Source organism: Schistocerca piceifrons, chromosome 2 (genome assembly GCF_021461385.2).
Source record: "Schistocerca piceifrons isolate TAMUIC-IGC-003096 chromosome 2, iqSchPice1.1, whole genome shotgun sequence".
NCBI lineage: Eukaryota > Metazoa > Arthropoda > Insecta > Orthoptera > Acrididae > Schistocerca > Schistocerca piceifrons.
In genome coordinates this window covers 535,408,173-535,430,298 of record NC_060139.1, presented here as the reverse complement: position 1 = coordinate 535,430,298, position 22,126 = coordinate 535,408,173, and the positions used below count along the sequence as shown (strand labels likewise).

Sequence of the window (22,126 nt, the reverse complement as noted above, 5' to 3'; positions counted from 1 at the left end):
TTACAATAACTTAAAACTAAATTTTATTGATTATAAATTGCTTTAGGACTAAAATATGTTTTGGTATTATCATCCAAATCTGCTGAATGTATTTCAGCGTCAGTGCTACATTGGTTCCTTCTTTTTTGTGTTACAAAGACGTGTAACATGAGCTTGCTGAGAGAAAAGGGGGGGGGGGGGAGGAAGTTCAGGAAGCAACGCCTCAGTGTATGCCACGGACTGTTACAAATACGTAACTTTGAAGGAAGATATATTATGCAACCCAGGTTCGACTGACTAATGATCGTATTTTTGTTAAAACAGTAATTTCATGACAGTGCAAAAAGTCATAACTCTACCTATATGAAAAATTACGTTTTCTAGAGGAATAAGGAGACCTCCAACGGAAGTTACATTTGTGTGTGTGTGTGTGAGTGTGTATGTATGTGTGTGTGTGTGTGTGTGTGTGTGTGTGTGTGTGTCCTTTAGTAGCATGCATAGAAAGTAACCGTTTATAGCAACAGTCCGAAAGACACCCGTACGCAGTTTCCTGTGTTGTTGAAAATCGCTGTCGACGCTGAAATGGTTTTCCAATACGATGAAGCTACAGCCGTCAAGATCCCTTGGGAAAAGTCACCACAACTGAAAATATTACCCTTTGGAGCTATATTTTTTGGTAAAAAAAAGTTGACTTCGAAAATTACCTGTCTCGTAGGTGGAAAGAGTATGCTTTTAATTGTAGCCAAAAATGAGAAATTACTTCGAAATAAGACATTGTTGGTAAGAAGCGAAACGTACATTGCTCCCGTCGAAAAGCATCGAGGAACTCGGAAAGCTTAACGTCCCGTCAACGGGCGTATAACTGTTAAGAGCGTCAGATGACTTCACTACATAAGACATTATCGAGAGGTTTACAATTTAACCGAGGACATTGGCGAATTAATACGGTAATCATGAACTGCACGTTACCATCCCTCCTTCCTTGCTGAGAAATACTGGACATGGCAATTTCTTTCCCCACTAGAATTTGAACTCGCTAATATCGATTTGAGTACTATCGCACAACCGTGCGACAGAGGAAGGGAAGTGAGGATTCCAACTACCTTCGTCGATGAGCTTATTAAAGGTGGAACACAACTTTGCTATGGGAAAGGAAATCGAACGTGCCATCACAGTATTCACGTCAATCGATTTCGGGGAACCTAAACATGGGCGCCCGGACGTGGATTTTAAACCTCCGTCCTCCCAAGTGGCAGCAGTTTTGTCTACAGAGGCAGTGTTTATTGTTTCAAATTTTTCTGTTTGTCGTTCCCTGTTGTACTACATAAATGTATGTCGTGAAAGCTATCATTATATCACGTGACTTCTCTTAGAAGCTGTGCGTACGGTTCCTTCCAGACCAAGAGGTCGACTTTTTCATTAAAATATCCTCTTTTTCATTGAGTATAATAATCATTAAGCTTTATGGAATAATTACACACTTTTTAAAATAGACTTCATGAATGTGGCACTATGCAATGGCAGTCAGTTAACGCACCCAACAAAACTAATTTTGCTTTTATCACGTTAACATTGTGTTTTAGTGTCTTTGAGAGCTCTACTGAAGTGAACATCCACGACAATCTGTCTTCCAAAATCCAACTTTCTTTTTATCTCACTAAAACTTTCTCACCCTCCTTCGCCTTCCAACACGATGCTATTCTAGGTTGCCTCAGCAATTGTCCTACTAACCTGTATAATCTTCCTTACCCCACCCTAATTACAAATTCACTTCCGTAACAACAGAATTCAAATTTTCCCATTCTTTCATATGTTATTTTCTTCCAGTCCAGTTCTCAATTGCTCAAAACGTCGTGGATTCTGAGAAGCGACTTCCTGTATTTTTCTTTTTTTTTGTATTCACCAAGTCACGTATCTCATTTCTTCTAAGACTAATTAGTTTTGCTTTCATTTCACGCGCATTCTACCAACGTGTATGCAATATAGAACGTCCGTTCCATTCGACAGTTCATCCATAATGGAGTGGTTATCACGATAATAGCCTATGTCATGTTTGAATTAAGCACTGTCTGCCAGTTTATTCTGTTGTAGCAGTTTTATACCCAAAAATTAACGTAAAAATAAAAGTGTGATCGGTTGTGTCTATGACTTGTAAATCAGAAAATGTCATACGATAACAAACACACACACACACACACACACACACACACACATATATATATATATATATATATATATATATATATATATATATATATAATCGCTAACAAAATTAATCTCGTGTATTGCACAGCTAATTAGGCTGGCTTGAGAACGCTTTTCTCGAAGTGCTGCTGTTCTCGACCTGCTTTGGCGGATGAACCACTGTTTCCCGTTGTACCTGGGTTGATACAGTGGTCGAGGCTGCTGCGCAAACCTTGATGTGATTGGCGGCTACTGATTTCTGCTGATGCCGCAAGTGTGCACGACTTTCAGTGGCCGATGAGGTGGCTCAGTTTCCGAATTCACTTGTGTACTACGGCTCTCAGTCAGTTATTTACTGGCGAAGACTTCGCGTGATTGATTTCCAATCGGAAGTCATGTTATAACTGTTAGCATTTCTAATCCACTCCCATAGTCGTTAGCTTCTATCTCTTTCTCTCTCTCTCTCTTTCTTAGCTTTTATTGGTGAGATCTCCCGCCAGGGCTTAAATTCCATGCCCTCGGTCACAAGGCCGTCAGCGGGTGACATTCCTTTTCAGCTGAACGCCCTCCTATTTGCGCTGTGAACCTCCCGGCGCTCTCCACCAGCCATTGTTCGTGTGCGCCGCAGTGTCGTGAGCCGCAGGCCGTTCTCGTCAGTTAGCGTCCGGCGGTGTAGTCGCGCGCACCCTCCACATAGCTGCTTCTGAGAAGGCGCATTTCGCTTGCCGACATCGCTATTCCCTACTGTCTTTGGCAGCATCCAAATTCTAGTGTTTCTGCTTTTTAGTACACGATAAATGGTTTCCAGTACCATATTTTGAAAATTGAGATAGAAAGTCGACTTTTGTCTTTTTAAAATTAACTACTCAATCAAAAGATCTCATGTGATTGGTACATCCGTTTATCCATTAAGCCCTAGCGAAAATACGTATCTGAGTACAAATTATGCGTCGACTACAGGTAACCTGCGCAAGCGAAAAGAAAGACAGACTCATTGGTATTAGAAAGGAAAAATTATTCAGTTCTTAACGAGGAATAGATAGAATTAAGAGAGGTTTAAAGATAATGAGACTCTCAGTATAATGCAATTCGCGATATAGTCGATATTCCATGCAATGGATATGTTTATGCTACTTATTAAATACGAAACTCTGTCTTCCGAATACATAAGATAGCTTTTCCCTGAACGTTCGGTGAAATTTGCTCTGCAGTATGTGTTGTTTATGCTTCTGCAATTGTCGTAAGTCTACTGTTTAAACACTTACCAAAAACGTCGATAGATCATATTATGCAAAGTAATACTGTTGGTGGAGTGGAAGTATCAGACACTTATAAGCGCTGATGCTATACAACAGGAGATGTAATCATTATGTGGCCTGTTGTAAACCGCAGCTAGGGAGGTTACTAAAGGAAGATTTTTTAAAAAAATTAAACAATAAAAAAGACAAGTGGGAGCACGACGAGCGGTCTGAGGGTTCCGTACAAAATTAATTACGGGGGCTATTCGGAAAGTGAGGTCCGAGGGTCGCGAAATAGAAAACAACAATGAAAATCAAAAATGTCTTATCTGCAACAGTTTGCTTCACCTTACAGCTACTTTCCTGTAGAGTTGCCACTCCGACTTAGACATTGTCGTACCGTTGAACCAGATTTCCAATGCTTTCATGATACACTGAAGCGCCAAAGAAATTGGTATATGGATGCGTATTCAAATACAGAGGTATGTTAACTGAGGTCGGCAACGCCTATATGAGATAACAAGTGTCTGGCGCTGTTGCTAGATCGGTTACTGCTGCTACAATGCCAGATTATCAACATTTAATTGAGTTTGAACGTGGTGTTATAGTCGGCGCACGAGGATGGGACATAGCATCTCCGAGGTAGCGATGAAGTGGTGATTATCCCGTACGACCAATCTACGAGTATACCGTGAATATCAGGAATTGGGTAAAACATCAAATCTCCGACATCGCTGCGGCCGGAGAAAGATCCTATTTACGCTGAGCCACCTACAAGTGTCAGCGTACGTACCATTCAACGAAACTTCATCGATATGGGCTTTCGAAACCGGAGGTCCACTCGTGTACCCTAGATGACTGCACGATGCAAAGCTTTACGCCTCGCTTGGGCCCGTCAATACCGACATTCGACTGTTGATGACTGGACACATGTTGCCTGGTCGAACGAGTCTCGTTTCAAATTGTATCGAGCGGTTGGAATTGGACGGGCACGGAGACAACCTCATGAATCCATGGACCCCGCATGTTGGCAGAGGACTGTTCAAGCTGGTGGACGCTCAGTAATGGTGTGGGGCGTGTGCAGTTGAAGTGATATGGGACCACTGATACGTCTAGATACGACTCTGACAGGTGACACGTACGTAAGCATCCTGGCTGATTACCTGCATCCATTCATGTCCACTGTACATTCCGACGGTTTTGACCAATTCCAGCAGGACAATGCGACACCCCACACGTCCAGAACTGCTACAGAGTGGCTCCAGGAACACTCTTTTAAGTTTAAACCCTTATGCTGGCCACCAAACACGCCAGACATGAACATTATTGACAATATCGGGGATGTCTTGCAGCGTGCTGTTCAGAAGACATCTCCAGCCCCTCGTACTCTTGTGGATTTATGGACTGCCCTGCAGGATACATGGTGTCACTTCCCTCCAGCATTACTTCAGAAATTAGTCGAGTTCAAGCCACGGCGTGTTGCGGCGTTTCTGCATGCTCGCGGGGGTACTACACGATATTAGGCAGGTGTACCAGTTTCTTTGGCTCTTCAGTGTAGAAGCCAGCAGCTTGTAGTCTCCGCCACTTCTCTACGCTGGTCTGCAGTTCGTTGTCTGTGCTAAAATGTTGTCTTCATAGCCAGCGGTCCATGTGAACAGAGACGGACATCAGAGGAAGGCAAGTCCGGGCTGTACGGTGGGTGATCAAACACTTCCTGTCTTCATTCCCCCTGCAGTGTGCGGCCGAGAATTGTCATGAAGAAGGAAACGCATGACAGGCTGGTTACGTGGGGTTGTATGAAATCACAAGAAACCCCTCAGCGTGCACCCATACTTGGCGGGAGATATTATTGTGCTCCCCACCTTCTCGTGCTCACAATGTGCTCAGAACTGAAAGGGGCGACGTGACGCAATCGGCAGCAATACGTCTGTGGAAAGCTTCATCGGATTTTCACAGTCGTTTCCATTTCGTGACTTATCGGACCTTACTATCCGAATAGTCCTCTTATGTATATAGGGCGGTCAGAAACAGTCTGAAAGGCTTGTAAGGTCGTTGCATGGTAGGCTGTACAAAGAAATAATCGTTATTTCGGAGTTAATCAACATACAAGTTAGCCAAACAGGCTGTTGCCCGCGAAAATTCAAGTGGTCCACCAGATACAAGTAGTGTCAGTTATTCTAATAACGTAGATGATAGGGCGTGACTCTGCTAAAAAATTATTGCATCGTTTTCTTGTGCGGTTTTTTGGAAACCAAGCGAAAAACACGTTTGGCAACACCGTCTTTGCACACTTAACGGCCTGACTGGCTAAATGCAAATGAACTCAGAAACAGCGCAACAGTTATTTCTCAGTACAATCTAACCTGCACCACCCCTAAACGCTTCTCGGTCTATTTCTGAACACACTGTGTAGATAGTTCATTTATAGGTTTCGATAAGTGAGTTTGCGAGCATCAAAATACGTGTCGTAAATGCCCGTATCTTTTGATAGCATTGACTTACAAACATAATTTTTTTGAGCCTCGAAGGACTATAGGCCTTAGTATCTGACAGACTTCAACTAGACACATGCAGCCATTCCAAAGAAGAAAGGTCTTAGCAAACAGACAGACAGACGGATTCTTTTTACCAATTGAAGTACGAAACCCTAAAAACGACCATTTCGACACCAGATCTGTTAATAACTTGCTCTATTAAAAAATACTATTTGTCAAAATATGCAGAGGGAGAATGAATCTCCTCAGTAAACATCGCAAGTCAAACTTACAAAGGAGATAAATTAATTTACATTATCAAAAATAATGACACCAAAGAATAGAACTGATTTGCTATTGAACTACAGGGTGTTATAAATGTAGCATCACCATGGATGACAATAGCATGTATGGATATTCCGGTTCATGTGGACACTCGACTCAACACGCCTTGGTCTCAGAGCTAGGCTAGGCAGTGCACCATCGATACCAGCGTGTAAGCATTCGTGTCTCTTTGGATGAGACGGGATAGCGTGAACTTATCAATGAAACAAGTCGAGGCACAACGAGACGCGTTTCTAGATATTGTATTAAAACTGTTTATAATACATAACGGATAACGCTGGAAGTACCATGAGGTGTTCGCGAATGACGGTGTTGCCCGTTGGAATGTTGCAAAACTAGAAAATTGTAGCGAAATGTAGGAAGATCTACAAAGGCTCGACGATTGATGCTGGGACCGGCCGTTGGCTCTGAATAAATGTAACTCCACTGCTGTTCTATTACGCTATTGACGACAAATCACTGCAAACAGCGACAACCGTGAAATGCAAAGGAGTAACCTCTAAAGTGTTATCACGGAATCACAGAGATATGTGTGTGGGTGTGGCCTGGATGCAGTTTGTCACGGTATAATTATATATTTTTATTTTTATAATTATATATTTTATGATTTTGGTTTGGTGTGGCTTTAAATACTGTGGGCTAACATGAGACTTTTAATTAACTTATACGGCGATAACACTCGTACGGACATCGGCTGCCCCGAAGTACGTACGATATAATATTTTTTTAAACACAATGCGCGACTCACCGCCTTCTAATAAATCGTTTGCGTGAGCGCTGCTATTTAGATAAGAAAATATGCGTATTCTTACGCAAACTGAAATTTTTAATATGGGTCTCAGGAGCTACTGGTTATTTATGTACCAAACTACATAAAGATTAACTGAGATATTGCGGAATGTAATGATTTTCAATATTTCTGGTTCATTATTTGCATGGCAAAACTGGAGAGAATCTCATCTGCCGTTAGGCAGCCAAACTGAAACATACTGAACTCATTCATTGCTGTGGATTTTAGTAAATGAGATTAATTTTAACTTCGAAATTAATGAAAGATCAAAATTGAAAAGTCTCTCGCATTTACATTTACTAACATGACTCATCAGCGTAATGGCCGACTAAATCCTGCTAGGTGAGATGAGCTCCCTGCACTACGAATTTCTGTAAAAACTTTGTTAATTATAATTAATGGTTGCGATCATGAGAGCGACAACTAAGTCAATAATACACACTTTCTAATAACAATTTCTATTATATTTTTCAAAAATACAGATAAAACGTACGTTAATTATCAGACAGCACTATAATGGCGGCCTACCGCTAGACGAAACAAAAACAGGAGAGCTAGTTCGTTCAAAGCATTGTCTCTGATCTTCATGGCCGATGTTACACAAAGATTATACCAAAAAACTGTGTTGTGTTAATTACATCCATATTTGTGTTTTGATAATAATAACTTACGTTCTTTACTATTTGTTATACATCGCGCACACGTACACAGTCTTGAAATAGTTTATAATTCACACGTCTCATAACAAAAATTTCCTTTCCCTTTCTCCAAATGTCCATTTATGTGACGTACTGTCACAGTGTGTAACGAAATAATAAGCAACCAGTTGCAAAAAACAAGGCAGCAGCCTGTCAACAGGGACAGGGTGCTGTCGCATCGTGGGAGGAGGGAGTTGCGGATGGGGACCTCGGCATTTTGCTGTATGCCTCATACTGTTCACTCTCGCAAAAAATGCGATAGGCATAACCTTATTAAGAAACGCACTACGTTCCCGAAACCGGTAAAGAAATTAAATTTCTTTCATGCAACTGGGTGCTTATTATTTCGTTACATACCTACAATTACAGTTGCTGGGGATGGATGAAACCCTCATCTCTTTCTTGATGTGATCCATTAGTCCTCCGCTTCCGGGTGCGGTTATATTTTTATGCACAATATTTCGATGGCTGACCAAATCGTCTTCGGGTGCTGCGCACTCCCTGCATGTACTCCAACCTGACTCTGATGCTTTGCTGAGGTCGCGCAGCTATTTGTAGCCGAGTTCGACGCCCAGCGTCCCCTATGCTTCTCGTTGCTCATTTGTTTTGCAGTGCCCAAAATCTTATTTCATGAAAATCGCATTCTGTCAGGATTTTGCTGTTCTGGTGGATCATGTGGACTATGAGATTTTAATAAATTGAGTACAGGATGCATAGCCTTCTTTAAATTGAGACCTCTGTCCCAATGTACTAGGTTTCCCGACGTATCTGTATGAGTAGACTCCTTAACTGAACTGCCCCAGGAACTTATGCTTTACATTACGATACTGCTGTTGTATTTCACTTCTCCGATTACACTCGAGGCGGTGCTTGGCAACAGTTTTACTTTTTGTTTTAGTCGCGTGTGGCCCCTGACATTCCTTGTACCTGTTTTCGACCATTCTAATAATCTGCCATACATAAGACATGCCACATTTCAATGGTATGAGGTATACACACGTCTTTCGGACACCTCCATATACCTTAAAAAGACACTTTATCTTTATTGATAGAGGGGATGTAATACACTGGATGTCATGTTTCAGTAGCAGTCTACCGATCTTTCCAGAGGCTGGGCCAACGCAAGGCAGATAAGCAATTCTTGGCATCGTTTCTCTTTTTCTCCCTGATCCCACCCAATCCAACCAGGGGCCCTCCCCATGGGCGTTACCCAGCTGCAGCAAAGGCCACCAGGCAGGATTGCCATTGCCGGGAGTCCCGATGCCCCAGGGTGACAGGCACCTATTCCTTGGCATACGTGGGGTGTTAACAGCGCAGACATCAGCAGAGCGATCACTGTGTTGTCAGGAGGCTACAACCAACAGGGTACATGGTTACCCCACCACAACGAACTTGCTACCGTGCTGGATATCAGGTGCAAACAAGTCCATGGTCATCGTCGGCGTAGAAAGCTACTCTGCATAGCGCATGGTGGAAAACACACCCAGGAAGATGTCGCCCAAGAGATGGAGTATGAGTGGGACTGCGATGCGACGACGAGAAAGCGGGCTAGATATCTCAAGACACGATGGACACGATGCACCATGTAAGGCGCCCTTCCACATTTGGCTCGCTCTTTGGAAAGATTTTGAAGAATGGAGGTCAAGCCCTACAGGGGACCAACACATAAAGGCCGAAACGTGTTAGACTCCTTTTGGTCGCCTCTTACGACAGGCAGGGCTACCTCGGTCCTATTCTTACACCCGGACCCAGAGGGGGTGAATCTTGCAGAACCAGCACTCCTGGAAGAAAGGATATTGCGGAGACATGGCTTAGCCACAGCCTGGGGATGTTTCCAGAATGAGATTTTCACTCTGCAGCCTGTGCACGGTTGGTAACTATCAACTACCAACCGTACACAAGCAGGGTGACGACTCCAGCGAGCGACCAAATGGTGTAAATTGCCCTGAAGATGACCCCATGGCGGGTTGAAACCGGTTGGTGGCAAAATAAATAATGCGATTGTGACTGCCATTTTTAATAATTGATGATGCGTCGTGTTTGACCCCTGTTCTTCCATCGTAGTATTCCATTTGGTATCCTTTCTTCATTCATCCCACTCAAATGACCATACCACAACAGCTGTTTTTGTTGGATGTCGTCGCATACATCCCTATCCATTTCCATTCTTTTGTCGGATTATGTAATTTCTTATGCTACCAATCTCAGTCTCAAGTAATCCATCTCAGTGGCAAACAGTCTTTTGCTAACGTCTAAGGGTTCTGTTCCGTACAAAACTACACCCTGGACCACAATCTTATACGTTCTTTCCTTCGTTGTTCTTCTTACCTTTTTGTTCCTTCTACATCAACATCTACATGATTACTCTGCAATTCACATTTAAGTGCTTGTCAGAGGGTTCATCGAACTACAATCATACTATTTCTCTACCATTCCACTCCCGAACAGGGCGCGGGAAAAACGAACACCTAAACCTTTCTGTTCGAGGTCTGATTTCTCTTATTTTATTTTGATGACCTATGTAGGTTGGGTTCGACAAAATATTTTCGCATTCGGAAGAGAAAGTTGGTGACTGAAATTTCGTAAATAGATCTCGCCGCGACGAAAAACGTCTTTGCTTTAATGTCTTCAGTCCCAACTCGCGTATCATGTCTGCTACACTCTCTCCCCTATTACGTGATAATACAAAACGAGCTGCCCTTTTTCGCACCCTTTCGATGTCCTCCGTCAACCCCACCTGGTAAGGATTCCACACCGCGCAGCAATATTCTAACAGAGGAGGAAGAGTGTAGTGTAAGCTGTCTGTTTAGTGGACGTGTTGCATCTTCTAAGTGTTCTGCCAATGAAACGCAACCTTTGGCTCGCCTTCCCGCAGTATTATCTATGTGGTCTTTCCAACTGAAGTTGTTCGTAATTTTAACACCCAGGTACTTAGTTGAATTGACAGCCTTGAGAATTGTACTATTTATCGAGAAATCGAATTCCAACGGATTTCTTTTGGAACTCATGTGGATCACTTCACACTTTTCGTTATATAGCGTCAACTGCCACCTGCCACACTATACAGCAATCTTTTCTAAATCGCTTTGCAACTGATACTGGTCTTCGGATGACCTTACTAGGCGGTAAATTACAGCTACATCTGCGAACAACCTAAGAGAACTGCTCAGATTGTCACCCACGTCATTTATACAGATCAGGAACAGCAGAGGTTCCAGGACGCTTCCCTGGGGAACACCTGATGTCACTTCAATTTTACTCGATTTATTTGCCGTCTATTACTACGAACTGCGACCTTCCTGACAAGAAATCACGAATCCAGTCGCACAACTGAGACGATACCCCATAGGCCCGCAGCTTGCTTAGAAGTCGCTTGTGAGGAACGGTGTCAAAAGCTTTCCGGAAATCTAGAAATACGGAATCAACTTGAGATCCTCTGTCGATAGCGGCCATTACTTCGTGAGAATAAAGCGCTAGCAGCGTTGCACAAGAACGATGTTTTCTGAAACCATGCTGATTACGTATCAACAGATCGTTCCCTTCGATGTGATTCATAATGTTTGAATACAGTATATGCTCCTTAGAACAGAGTTCATTGCCCTTGTTACGGGTATATGGAGAAGTGATTGTAGGTATGGAACTTAATTTACCAGTAAGAAGAAACTAACTAAAAAATGAGCGTCTTCGGCCCTCTTGTGTTTACAACACAACGAAAAACGCTTGCAGCGTGTGCGTTTAGTCTGAAGGTAACCACTGGGTGGTCCAAGCTGGTAACGGCACTGTGATTGTGACTGGACAGTTAGTGACTGTTGTGTGTTTACTTGCGCAGGCGGTGGCCGAGCCGGGCGATGGCCTGATGGTGCCTGGGAAGCGGTACGTGGCCGCCCTGGCGCGCAACGGCGAGCTGCCGCTGTACGGCGGCTGGCGCAAGAAGCAGCAGCGCGGCGACAAGCGCTACACCAACCGCTACGGCAAGAGGGGCGCCGCCGCAGACTTCGAGGCCGACGACGACGAGCCAGAGTCAGGGGTGAGTCCACACTCGGCCACTCTCGTCAGAAATATTTCAGCTGCAACACGGCCAACAGCCGTGACAAACTCCTTCAAAGAAACAAGTTCCCTTTATCGACTGTTTTTTTTTCCGTTTCCATTGCATTTCTGTTTTGTGTATCACGACGTTTCGGCTGTGTACTCATTCTCAGGCACCTGCATACATAACATAAAAATAGAAGTAGAATACCAATTGCAATGCAGTCATTAGTTATACTCACAAGAATAAAATCAGATTACAACCAGTACTTGCAACTTTAATGCATGAACAGCGTATCTTTTGGAATGAATTCGAATTAAATCCGGTGGTGCTGCGGGAATTAGATTAGGAAATGAGACGCTTAAAGTAGTAAATGAGTTTTGCTATTTGAGGAGCAAAATAACTCATGATGGTCGAAGTAGAGAGGATATAAAATGAAGACTGGCAATGGCAAGGAAAGCGTTTCTGAAGAAGAGAAATCTGTTAACATCGAGTATAGATTTGTCAGGAAGTCGTTTCTGAAAGTATTTGTATGGAGTGTAGCCATGTATGGAAGTGAAACGTGGACGATAAATAGTTTAGACAAGAAGAGAATAGAAGCTATCGAAATGTGGTGCTGCAGAAGAATGCTGAAGATTAGATGGGTAGATCACATAACTAATGAGGAGGTACTGAATAGAATTGGGGAGAAGAGAAATTTGTGGCACAACTTGACTAGAAGAAGGAATCGGTTGGTAGGACATGTTCTGAGGCATCAAGGGATCACCAATTTAGTGTTGGAGTGCAGCGTGGAGGGTAAAAAATCGTAGAGGGAGACCAAGAGATGATTACACTAAACAGATTCAGTAGGATGTAGCTTGCAGTAGGTACTGGGAGATGAAGAACCTTGCACTGGATAGATTAGCATAGAGAGCTGCATCAAACCAGTCTCAGGACTGAAGACCACAACAACAACAACACATATAAATTCGTGGGCTGCTCGTGGTTAGCTTTCTTCTTTCGTTTTACCCTCTTTGGGGTACGCTGGATCAATCATTTCTTTGTGCGTTGTTCTTTTCTTAGGGCCCAGTATTTCTTCATTCTTTCTGATCTTCTTCTCCTCTCTTCTTCCGAGATGAAGGATTCGGACTTTTGTGTGGATTTGTCTTGGAACCTTATGTTTTCATCTTTAGTAATTAATTTAGCAGTTCGATCAATAAGTGAATTTTCTGAAATATTTAATTCCACTAGGTCTTTCTCAGTTTCTTTAAACCAGTTGGGCTTCGTTTTTCGGTTACGGAAGAAGTCAAAGATTTGTTTAGTTAATCTGCTGGAATTCATTCTGAGAAGATGACCATAAAAATTTATTCTCCTTTTTCGCATAGAATCTGAAAGTTTTTCAATTTTCTTGTAGAGAGTTTCATTTTTGATGTATATAATCTTACTGTCTTGAAATTTTGGCCCAATGATTTTTCTTAAAATTTTCCTTTCCTTTACCTCAAGTTTCTCCATTTGGCCTTTGAAATTCATGTTAAGTGTTTCTGCTGCATACAGTGCTTCTGGCTTAATCACTGTCTTGTAATGTGTAATTTCTGACCCCCATGAAAGGGATTTTTTGTTGTATGTATTTTTTGTTAGTTGGAAGGCCAATTCAAGTTTATTTTGTCTGGATTCCATTGCTTTGCTTTCCCCAGCATTCCAAGTAATCCATTCTCCGAGATATTTGAATTCTTTTACTATTTCAATCTTCTGTTCTTGAACTTTGAGGTATTTACATGAGTGCTTGATGTTTGTCAATATCTTAGTTTTTTCAGGGGAGATGTTAAGACCAATTTTAGCTGCTTGTTTCTTTAGTTCAAGGATTTGCTCCCGTGCTTCTTCCATTGTTTCAGCAAACAGGGCCATATCATCTCCAAAAGCAATGCAATTTACTTTAAGGTTCTTCTTTTTGCAACCCAGTCTTATACCACTCTTAATATTTGTGTTCCATTCTCTGACTACTTTCTCAAGCGCACAATTGAACAGCAACGGTGAGAGCTCATCGCCCTGTCGCACTACCGTTTTTATTTCAAAGGGTTCCGATAGTTCGCCCATAAATTTAACTTTCGAAAATGTATTTGTAAGGGTCGCTTTTATAATATTAGTTGTTTTCTTATCCAAACCCATTTCTTCCACGACTGATAACAGAGATTCTCTATCAATCGAATCATATGCTTTTTTGAAATCAATGAAGGAGATTACGTATGTCTTTGCCCTTGATTTTTGGTATGCCATAATGTTTTTGAGGTTTAGTATTTGTTCCGATCATTATCTACCCTTTCTAAAACCTCTCTGGTATTCCCCGATTTGCGGATCCAATTGCGGCTCTGCCCTGTTCAAAAGGACTTTAGAAAGAATCTTGTACGTTATATCCAGCAGTGATATTCCTCTGTAATTGTTGGGGTCTGTCTTCAAACCTTTCTTGTGGATAGGGTGGATGAGAGCTGTTCTCCATTCTGCGGGGATCTCTTCTTCTTTCCAGATTTGATCGAAAACACACTTTACGGATGTAACTGCATTTTTGTCAGCCTTTTTCCATAGTTCGGCCACTATTTGATTTTCTCCGGACACCTTGTTGTTTTTAAGTTCTGAAATGGCCTTCTGTAGTTCTTCAGTCGTCGGTGGTTCTGAATCCGGCTTCTCACGGTTGTTTGGAATGGATTCAAATTTTTCAAGGATGGTTTCACAATTCAAGAGTTTCTCAAAGTAGCCTGCTAGTATTTTGCAGTTTTCCGTGTTGTTGTGAGCGATGGTCCCATTTACATCTCGAAATTGGAGGGTGGGTGCTTTGTATCTTGATAACCTTTGTTTGAACGTTCTGTAATAGCTCCTTGTGTTGTTTTTAGCAAATTCTACATCACTTTGGAGGAGAGTTTTGTTTTCATGTGTCTTCTTAATCCTTTTTATATTTTTATCTACCAGTTTTCTAACTGTAATGAAATTCAGTCTACTTTCTTCTGTTTTCTGTGATTGCCAATTTTGCCATGCCTGTTTTCTTGTTTCAATGAGGGCATCACATTCCAGCGACCACCAGGCATGTTTTCTACTTTTTTTGTTAGGTGCTATCCGTTCAGCTGTAGTAATGAGGTTTTCCTTGATATCCCCCCAGCTTTGTGTCTGAATGGTTTCTGTTGCTTTTGTGAATTCATCTGATTTTAATATCTTTTCTGTGTTATACTTCCGACCCTTAATTTGTTTCATGCTGCGTTTCCTGTTTGGGATGACTTTGAACTTAATTTTAGAAAGGTAATGGTCTGAATCCAAGTTTGCACCTCTGAGTACCCTAACGTTCATGATTTCTTTGCTAGAAATCTTCTTGATTGCCACATGATCAAGTTGAAATTCCCCAAGGCTAGGATTTGGGGATTCCCATTTCTTTTGTCTTCGTGGTAGTTTCTTGAAAGCTGTGGATTTAAGAATTAAATTGTGTGCTTGGCAAAGTTCTATTAGTCTCACACCATTTCTGTTTGTTCTCTTGTGTGCAGGATAGTTTCCAACTATTTTCTTATATCTTTTTTCTTTACCAATCTGTGCATTAAAATCTCCAAGAAGAATGATGATGTTTTTATCTGGAATTTTCTGAATAATGTCATCTAGATGATTCCAAAAGGCCTCCACTTTTTCTTTGTTTTTCCTGTTATCCTCGTTTATAGGGGCATGTGCATTGATAATTGTGTAGATTTTGTTTGTGCTTGTGAAAGTAAGGCTTGAGATTCTTTCTGATTGGGAATCAAAGCCAACTATTGAGTTCAAGATTTGTTTGTTGATTATAAAGGCTGTCCCAAGATGTGGTACATTTTTCATTACTCTCGGTCCCACTTTCCCTTTGTATATCCTAAAGCCTTCGGAATCGAAGGTATCTGCATCCATGTATCGTGTTTCTTGAATGGCTGTTATGAGTATGTTGTGGTTCTTTAGCGTATCTGTTAGATTTTTTGGTTTTCCGGTTTTCAACAATGAGTTTGCATTGAAAGTTGCTAGGTACGTTGATTGCCTATACTGAAATTTGGATGAGATTCCAAGACACTCCGATTTGTCTTTGTGCAATGTTGCAGACTCCCCAGAATCCGAATGTCTGCTGACGTACTGGCGTACGGTGGATCGTCCACCTGGGGTAAAATAGTTTACATCACACACTTCCATGATTGATGAAAGTTATTTTGGGTGTGGCCCAAAGGCCACAAAATGTACAACCAAGATTGTGAGTCCTGGAGGTAGTTCTTCCGCTCTCTCCGCCGTTGGGAATCTGAACTTCCTCTTCCGCCTTTGAGACCGTTGACCAGGTTTCACCTAGTAACCCTAGGCAGGGGCCCTTACAGGGTGCTACCATCCGGCGCCAGATGGACCCAGGTTAGCATTATATGCAGGGTAATTAATTAAAGAGCATTCACTCACAGAGGTCCAGTGTGGGCTGTAATTATCGTATGGCAACGAAACATGGTAGATGTGATGAAAAAAAAAGATTCAGTTGTGGTCTCCAGGTGATAATCTGGCGCTGTATATTGTTTGTATGACGGTAATGACATCCACGCTGTCATGCTGTCATTTGACAAGCCATAACGTGAGAGAACAGTACCGCTGTCGAAAGGAGGGACTGTGCACTGATACTGAAACTATTTTATGTGAACGGCAGGAACCAGACAGCACGTGGCCCGGCTAGTGCTAGCGCTCGCGCTGTGTCACGAGAACTGTCCATCCCACGGTCAACATTGCGGAAAGTTTTGCGGCCTATTTTACGCTGGTGTCCGTACACGATCCAGGCCGTGCGGCAACTGAAACCTCTTGATCCGCAGTAACGTGGCAATATTCTACGGAACAGCGAGGTACATTTTACACTATAGGGTACATTGAATACATGGAACTGCGAAATTAGGGGTACTCTTAAAACGCGTGTAGTGCACGAAGAGCCACTGCATTCGCCTTACGTGACTGTGGTGAGGACTCACAAGTACCTTTATTCCGACCTCCGTTCTTCTTCGAAGAGAATACATCCCGAGGGCCTGTCAGGTGTACCGTAACGTCTGCATGTTATCGAGACGGCCTTGTACAGCATGTGATTCCTGCTTTGGAATAACTCAGCTGTGTGGAAACCACTACTTTCATGCAAGATGGAGTAACATCTTAAGTCTTTCACTCAGTGAAAGATGTGCTTAATGCAACCTTCCACGAACGTGTCGTCTCCGCAGGTTTTCCAGATACGTGGCCTGCAAGATCTCCTGATTGATCCCAATCTGTGTGACTTTTGGCCCTGGGATTTCTAAAGGAACGCCTTTACCAGGGACACATTCGGTCTCTACCTGATCTGAAGGCCAGTGTGCAGGAACTCGTTGCTCAGATTCCACCAGAACTGTTGTGGGCCATCGTTGATGACGTCGTTTCCGGATGCAGTATCTCGTCGACGTCTCCCGTTCTCATTCTTAACAAATTGTGTAAGCGGCTGTTATTAATAAAATCAACATTATGCATTTCTCACTCGTTTGGCCTTTTCTGCCCATGTCCCATCCCTAATCCATCACATATGGAAACATTTCTACACATCTTTCTTGCATTCACCGCGCCAGATTTACTCGTGATTCCCTACAATGGAACTATTTTTTTTTTTCAGCGCAAATCGGTTCCGCATTAACGCGTTAGAATGTCTACCAAGTCTCGCTGCCATACGATAATTATAGCCCACACTTGACCTCTGTAAATAATTTATTAATAGTTAATTATAACCACATGGTACAATAAAGTAAAATAAAAATTAAACACTGTGTAAGTACAGATAAAAATAAGTAGGTAATAGCTGAAAACGTCATATAATAAAATGGCTTACCACATTACAGGACATGAGAGCTGTAGCCATGATAGTTGTTAACTACAGGCAGTAGCACACAGCCAAGCTATTTGCTATTATGAATGTTGTGGGTTGGCAGGAGAGCCAACACCGTTTTACTAGAGGAAGCCGAAAGCCACGCGTTTTAGCTCACGCAGGCTGGCGTGAGGTCTGGAACAAGACAAGGAAATTAGAATTTAGAAAAAACGGACGTAGCTGGTGGAATACTTCACTTTAGTCCATTAATGGTGAACGTCGGTCTTGACGGTACATTATTACAGTATCAATAGTAACTGGCACTGGCGCCTTGCTAGGTCGTAGCAAATGACGTAGCTGAAGGCTATGCTAACTATCGTCTCGGCAAATGACAGCGTATTTTGTCAGTGAACCATCGCTAGCAAAGTCGGTTGTACAACTGGAGCGAGTGCTAGGAAGTCTCTAGACCTGCCGTGTGGCGGCGCTCGGTCTGCAATCACTGATAGTGGCGACACGTGGGTCCGACGTATACTAACGGACCGCGGCCGATTTAAAGGCTACCACCTAGCAAGTGTGGTGTCTGGCGGTGACACCACAATGAAGGAGCACATATAGATTCATTATATTCAAGTAAGGTGTCCAGGTCGTTTTGAGCATGCGCCTGTAGCACTGAACAATGGAAAACCCAGGATGGAATGTAAAAATATTATGAGAAGGAAAGTTGCTACTTGCCATATAGCGGAGATGCTGAGTGGTAGACAGGCACAACAAAAATACTGTCACAATTAAAGCTTTCAGCCATTAAGGGGGAAACCTCATCTACTAACCATCTAACAGAAAGCCCGCAAAACGACCAAAAAACTATCCGAACTTGGAGATTACACCGTTTCACTATCCTCCACATCTCCAAAACCTTGATCCGACTATCCTCACCTAAGTAGCGTAGCATCGGCATCTGCCCCACCCATTTTCTACTAAGTCCCTCCAAATCCATATACGCCATGCACTCCGCCTCTCTTCCCTCATGAGAACCCTGTACCATCACCTAATATTCTCACCCCTCCTCGCCCTCGTCGAACACCTCTACACATCCTACACTATCCGCAAATTGGATTCCAGTAAACCAATTGTCTCCCATTTGATCAAAAATTTCGGTCTGCTGCCGCGACTTATAAACACATCCCAGCGCCCTTGTGCCTCCGCATACTCCACATCCTAAGCCACAGCAAGTTCAACCGACTCCTCTCTCTCATACAATGAGATCCGACCCGATATCTATCCGTTCTACCTGCTATAATGTTCCCAGATACCGTATTCCACATCAGGGATCCCCCCTCCCTATCCTCTACCAACAAGCCGCCTCTCCCCATTCCATCCGCTCTTGATCCCACGGCCCTCCCCACCTAGTAGACTCTTCCCACAATCCGCGCCAACACTTCATATCCATAGTTTTCCTATCTTAAAGACAGCTCATATATTTTGTACCCGTACAGACCCCCATATGTTTTCTACCCACAATCCTTCTCTCCCAGTGCAGATCCTTCAGCTGTCAAGTCAAAGTGCAGTGCTGCTTCTTAAGGGAATGTCACATTTCAGTGATTTTCTTTTAAATGTATATATTTTGTGTTTTTTGACTTTTAGTCTTTTGGCTTTAGCCTAAAAAAACCCTTACTGTTTCTTGCAAACAAAGAAAATCAATCTTTTTATCCTTTTAGAAACCATTGTACGTTTTCCGTCTACTACTAACACTTGCTTTTCGTCTCTGTTATATTTTTTGAAAGCTCTTGGCTGAATAGCTGGATGCTGTACCGCCGACAGCCCGTCCCCTGCACATGAATTACAATAACGAAAAAGGAAACACGGACTACCCATGACACTGTATAAGTGTAACCCAGAATGTAGTTAACAGATTAATCATTGTATAAGTGCCGTTTTTACTCTGGTGATTTGTATTTTAATTAATTTTTTTCTGTTATGCATACATTTATTTGAGAGTTCCTGCACAGCCAAAACATCGTAGTACAGGAAACACAAATAACGTGGAAATGAAAAACCGATTCAGGGCACCTTACAAAGAGTTAGAAGCACCTTTACACAATCATGAATGTTATAAAGTCCATCGCGAGTAATATTTTTTGTCAACGAACGACCAAGTATACTTGTTTTCACGAAGTCAGGAAAACCTATAAAAGAAAGGTTAAACACATTAGCAGTACAGTGTTATAGAGTAGAGTATAAGTAACAAATAAATATTAGAAGTAACTTAAATAACTTTCATCATCCATACGTACTGTAAATTGAAGTCCAGGGCCGCATTTTTCAAGGTCTCTGTCCTCGTCATCTTTATCACTTGCTTGTACTTACTACAGATCACCTTACCAATAATAGTTCCTAATATGTGCGTTTTGGACCTAGCTCTTGATTTTTTTTCCGGGATTTTTCTTTGCTGGATATTTTGTCTGACGACATTATGTCGAATTAGGTGTTCAGTTACTACAGTTTTTGTTCTCTGCCTTATGTTAATGAACGTCCTTTTCTCTTTAATTTCCTTTAGTTTTTGTTCTTTAGATTTTCTTTCAGTTCCGCCTATTTTTGTTGTTCTTCTCATCGACATCTCCACTGCTTCTATTTTTTTTTCTTTTCTTGCTTCCCCAGAGTCCATCCTTGCAACAATAACTTAAAATGTTCCAAACAAATATCTTCAGCCATGAACTTTTTCTTGTTTTTGCGCTAAAGTCATTGTTTGTTAATAAATTACTCTTCTTTCTAAAGGTAGTTTAGGCATTGCCATTCTTTTATTAATATCTGGTATACTTCTGTTGGTACCTGTTGTACTTCCCAAGCAGCAAAATTGATTTACTTCCCTTAGTAATTTCTAATCTTAACGTTTTCCCTTACTTGTCTGTTCGATTTATCTCCCATCGCTATTTCTGACGTGTTTGGTTTTATTCGCAGTTTGTGGTTTTAAAATACAACAGACAAAATTTTTATCATGTATTTCACGTCATTTTTAGAAGCAGCTTGAATAAAATGTATGTGTTTACCATTAATTTAGATCCATTTGGCACTGTTTCTCATTATTTACATTGCACTTTCTGCATTAATTAACGTGGAGAGATAGAACATCCTTCTCGGATACCTATTCTTACTCTACACTCTTTCTTAGTGCCATTTATATCTATCTCTGAAGTCTGATTTTTATATAGATGGGGAATCAATCTTATATCTCTCCACCCTGCTCCAATTTTATTCAGTTTTCAAAACAGTATTTCCAGACCACTCTGTCAAAATCCTTCTCTAGGATGACAAATACGGCTTACGTATTCCTTTTCATCTCAATTCTACTTTGTAAAATCGTGTGTAGCACCACAGTATCTTCCCTCGTTCCAAATAACATTAACAAAGCGAAAAAAGATTTAATTTTACTACAGTCTTATTTTTTCAACGTAGCACTTTAGGGAACTGTTTATTAATTACACATAGCGATCTGTATTAAAGTACCAGCTGTACTACAGAAGACAAGAAGTGACTAATGACAAAATATGCTGTTAATGTACAATCTTTTGTCTGAATGTGATGACCACAATTCCAACTCATATAGTGTGTGAAACTTCCTGGAAAATTAAAGCTGTGTGCTGGATCACTATTCGATTCTGAGTACGATTGCCAGTCTAACACACAGGTTACACGGATTCCACCCTGTGGGCTGGATAAGAGGCTGATGACCATAGGCATTTAGTCTCTTTAAACTCATTAATCGTCATCATCATATATAAAGTTCATGACTGCACTCGTCATGGTTTAGAGGTTTGCTATATAATCTACATTTTAAGAGTTGCCAACATCATATAATTACTTAGTGACTTGTAGCTTTAAGTATCAAAGAGAACGAGGTGGTGCAGTTCTTAGGACATTGAACTCCCATTTGGGAGGTGGACAGTTCAAATCTGCATCCAGCCATACTGATTTAGGCTTCCCGTGATTTCCCTAAATCGCTCCAGGCAAATGCCGGGATGGTTCCTTTGAGAGCGCACGGCGAATTTTCTTCCGCATCCTTGAAACAATCCACGTTTGGGCTCCTTCGAACGAATTACTAAGTAATGCATCAAGTACATACAGCTGTGTATACAAGCTAGTTTTATTTCTAATTCAGTTTGATAGTGTTTCAAATGGATCAAATGGCACTGAGCACTATGGGACTTAACAGCGGAGGCCATCAGTCCCCTAGAACTTAGAACTACTTAAACCTAACTAACCTAAGGACATGACACACATCCACGCCCGAGGCAGGATTCGAACCTGCGACCGTAGCGGTCACGCGGTTCCAGACTGAAGAGCCTAGAAGCGCTCGGCCACTCCGGCCGGCCGATAGTGTTTCACTGTGTTTGTTTTGCGTCCCGAGTGAATCTGTTTTAGAGAGCTTCGAAGTTATGAGGCAAAGAAAGTAATGATAATCTATCGAAATCCATTAACGTGCTGACATTGTTTGTTTCGTAAAGGGGCGCGTCTTAATTCCAATTCAAGCTCACACGTTAGAACTGTGGGCAGGAGTACAACAACCAACGATGCAGTTAACACA

The 22,126-nt window shown here is 42.0% G+C and overlaps 1 protein-coding gene across 1 annotated transcript in view; it reads left to right on the top strand.

Moving 5' to 3' along the window:
* LOC124777633 (neuropeptide-like 1) overlaps positions 1 to 22,126 on the top strand; it is a 427,641-nt gene that overhangs the window by 314,221 nt on the left and 91,294 nt on the right. Inside the window, exon 2 of the mRNA XM_047253106.1 lies at positions 11,538 to 11,735. Within this exon, the coding sequence (XP_047109062.1) occupies positions 11,538 to 11,735 (198 nt within the window). The remainder of the gene's footprint in view (positions 1 to 11,537; positions 11,736 to 22,126) is intronic.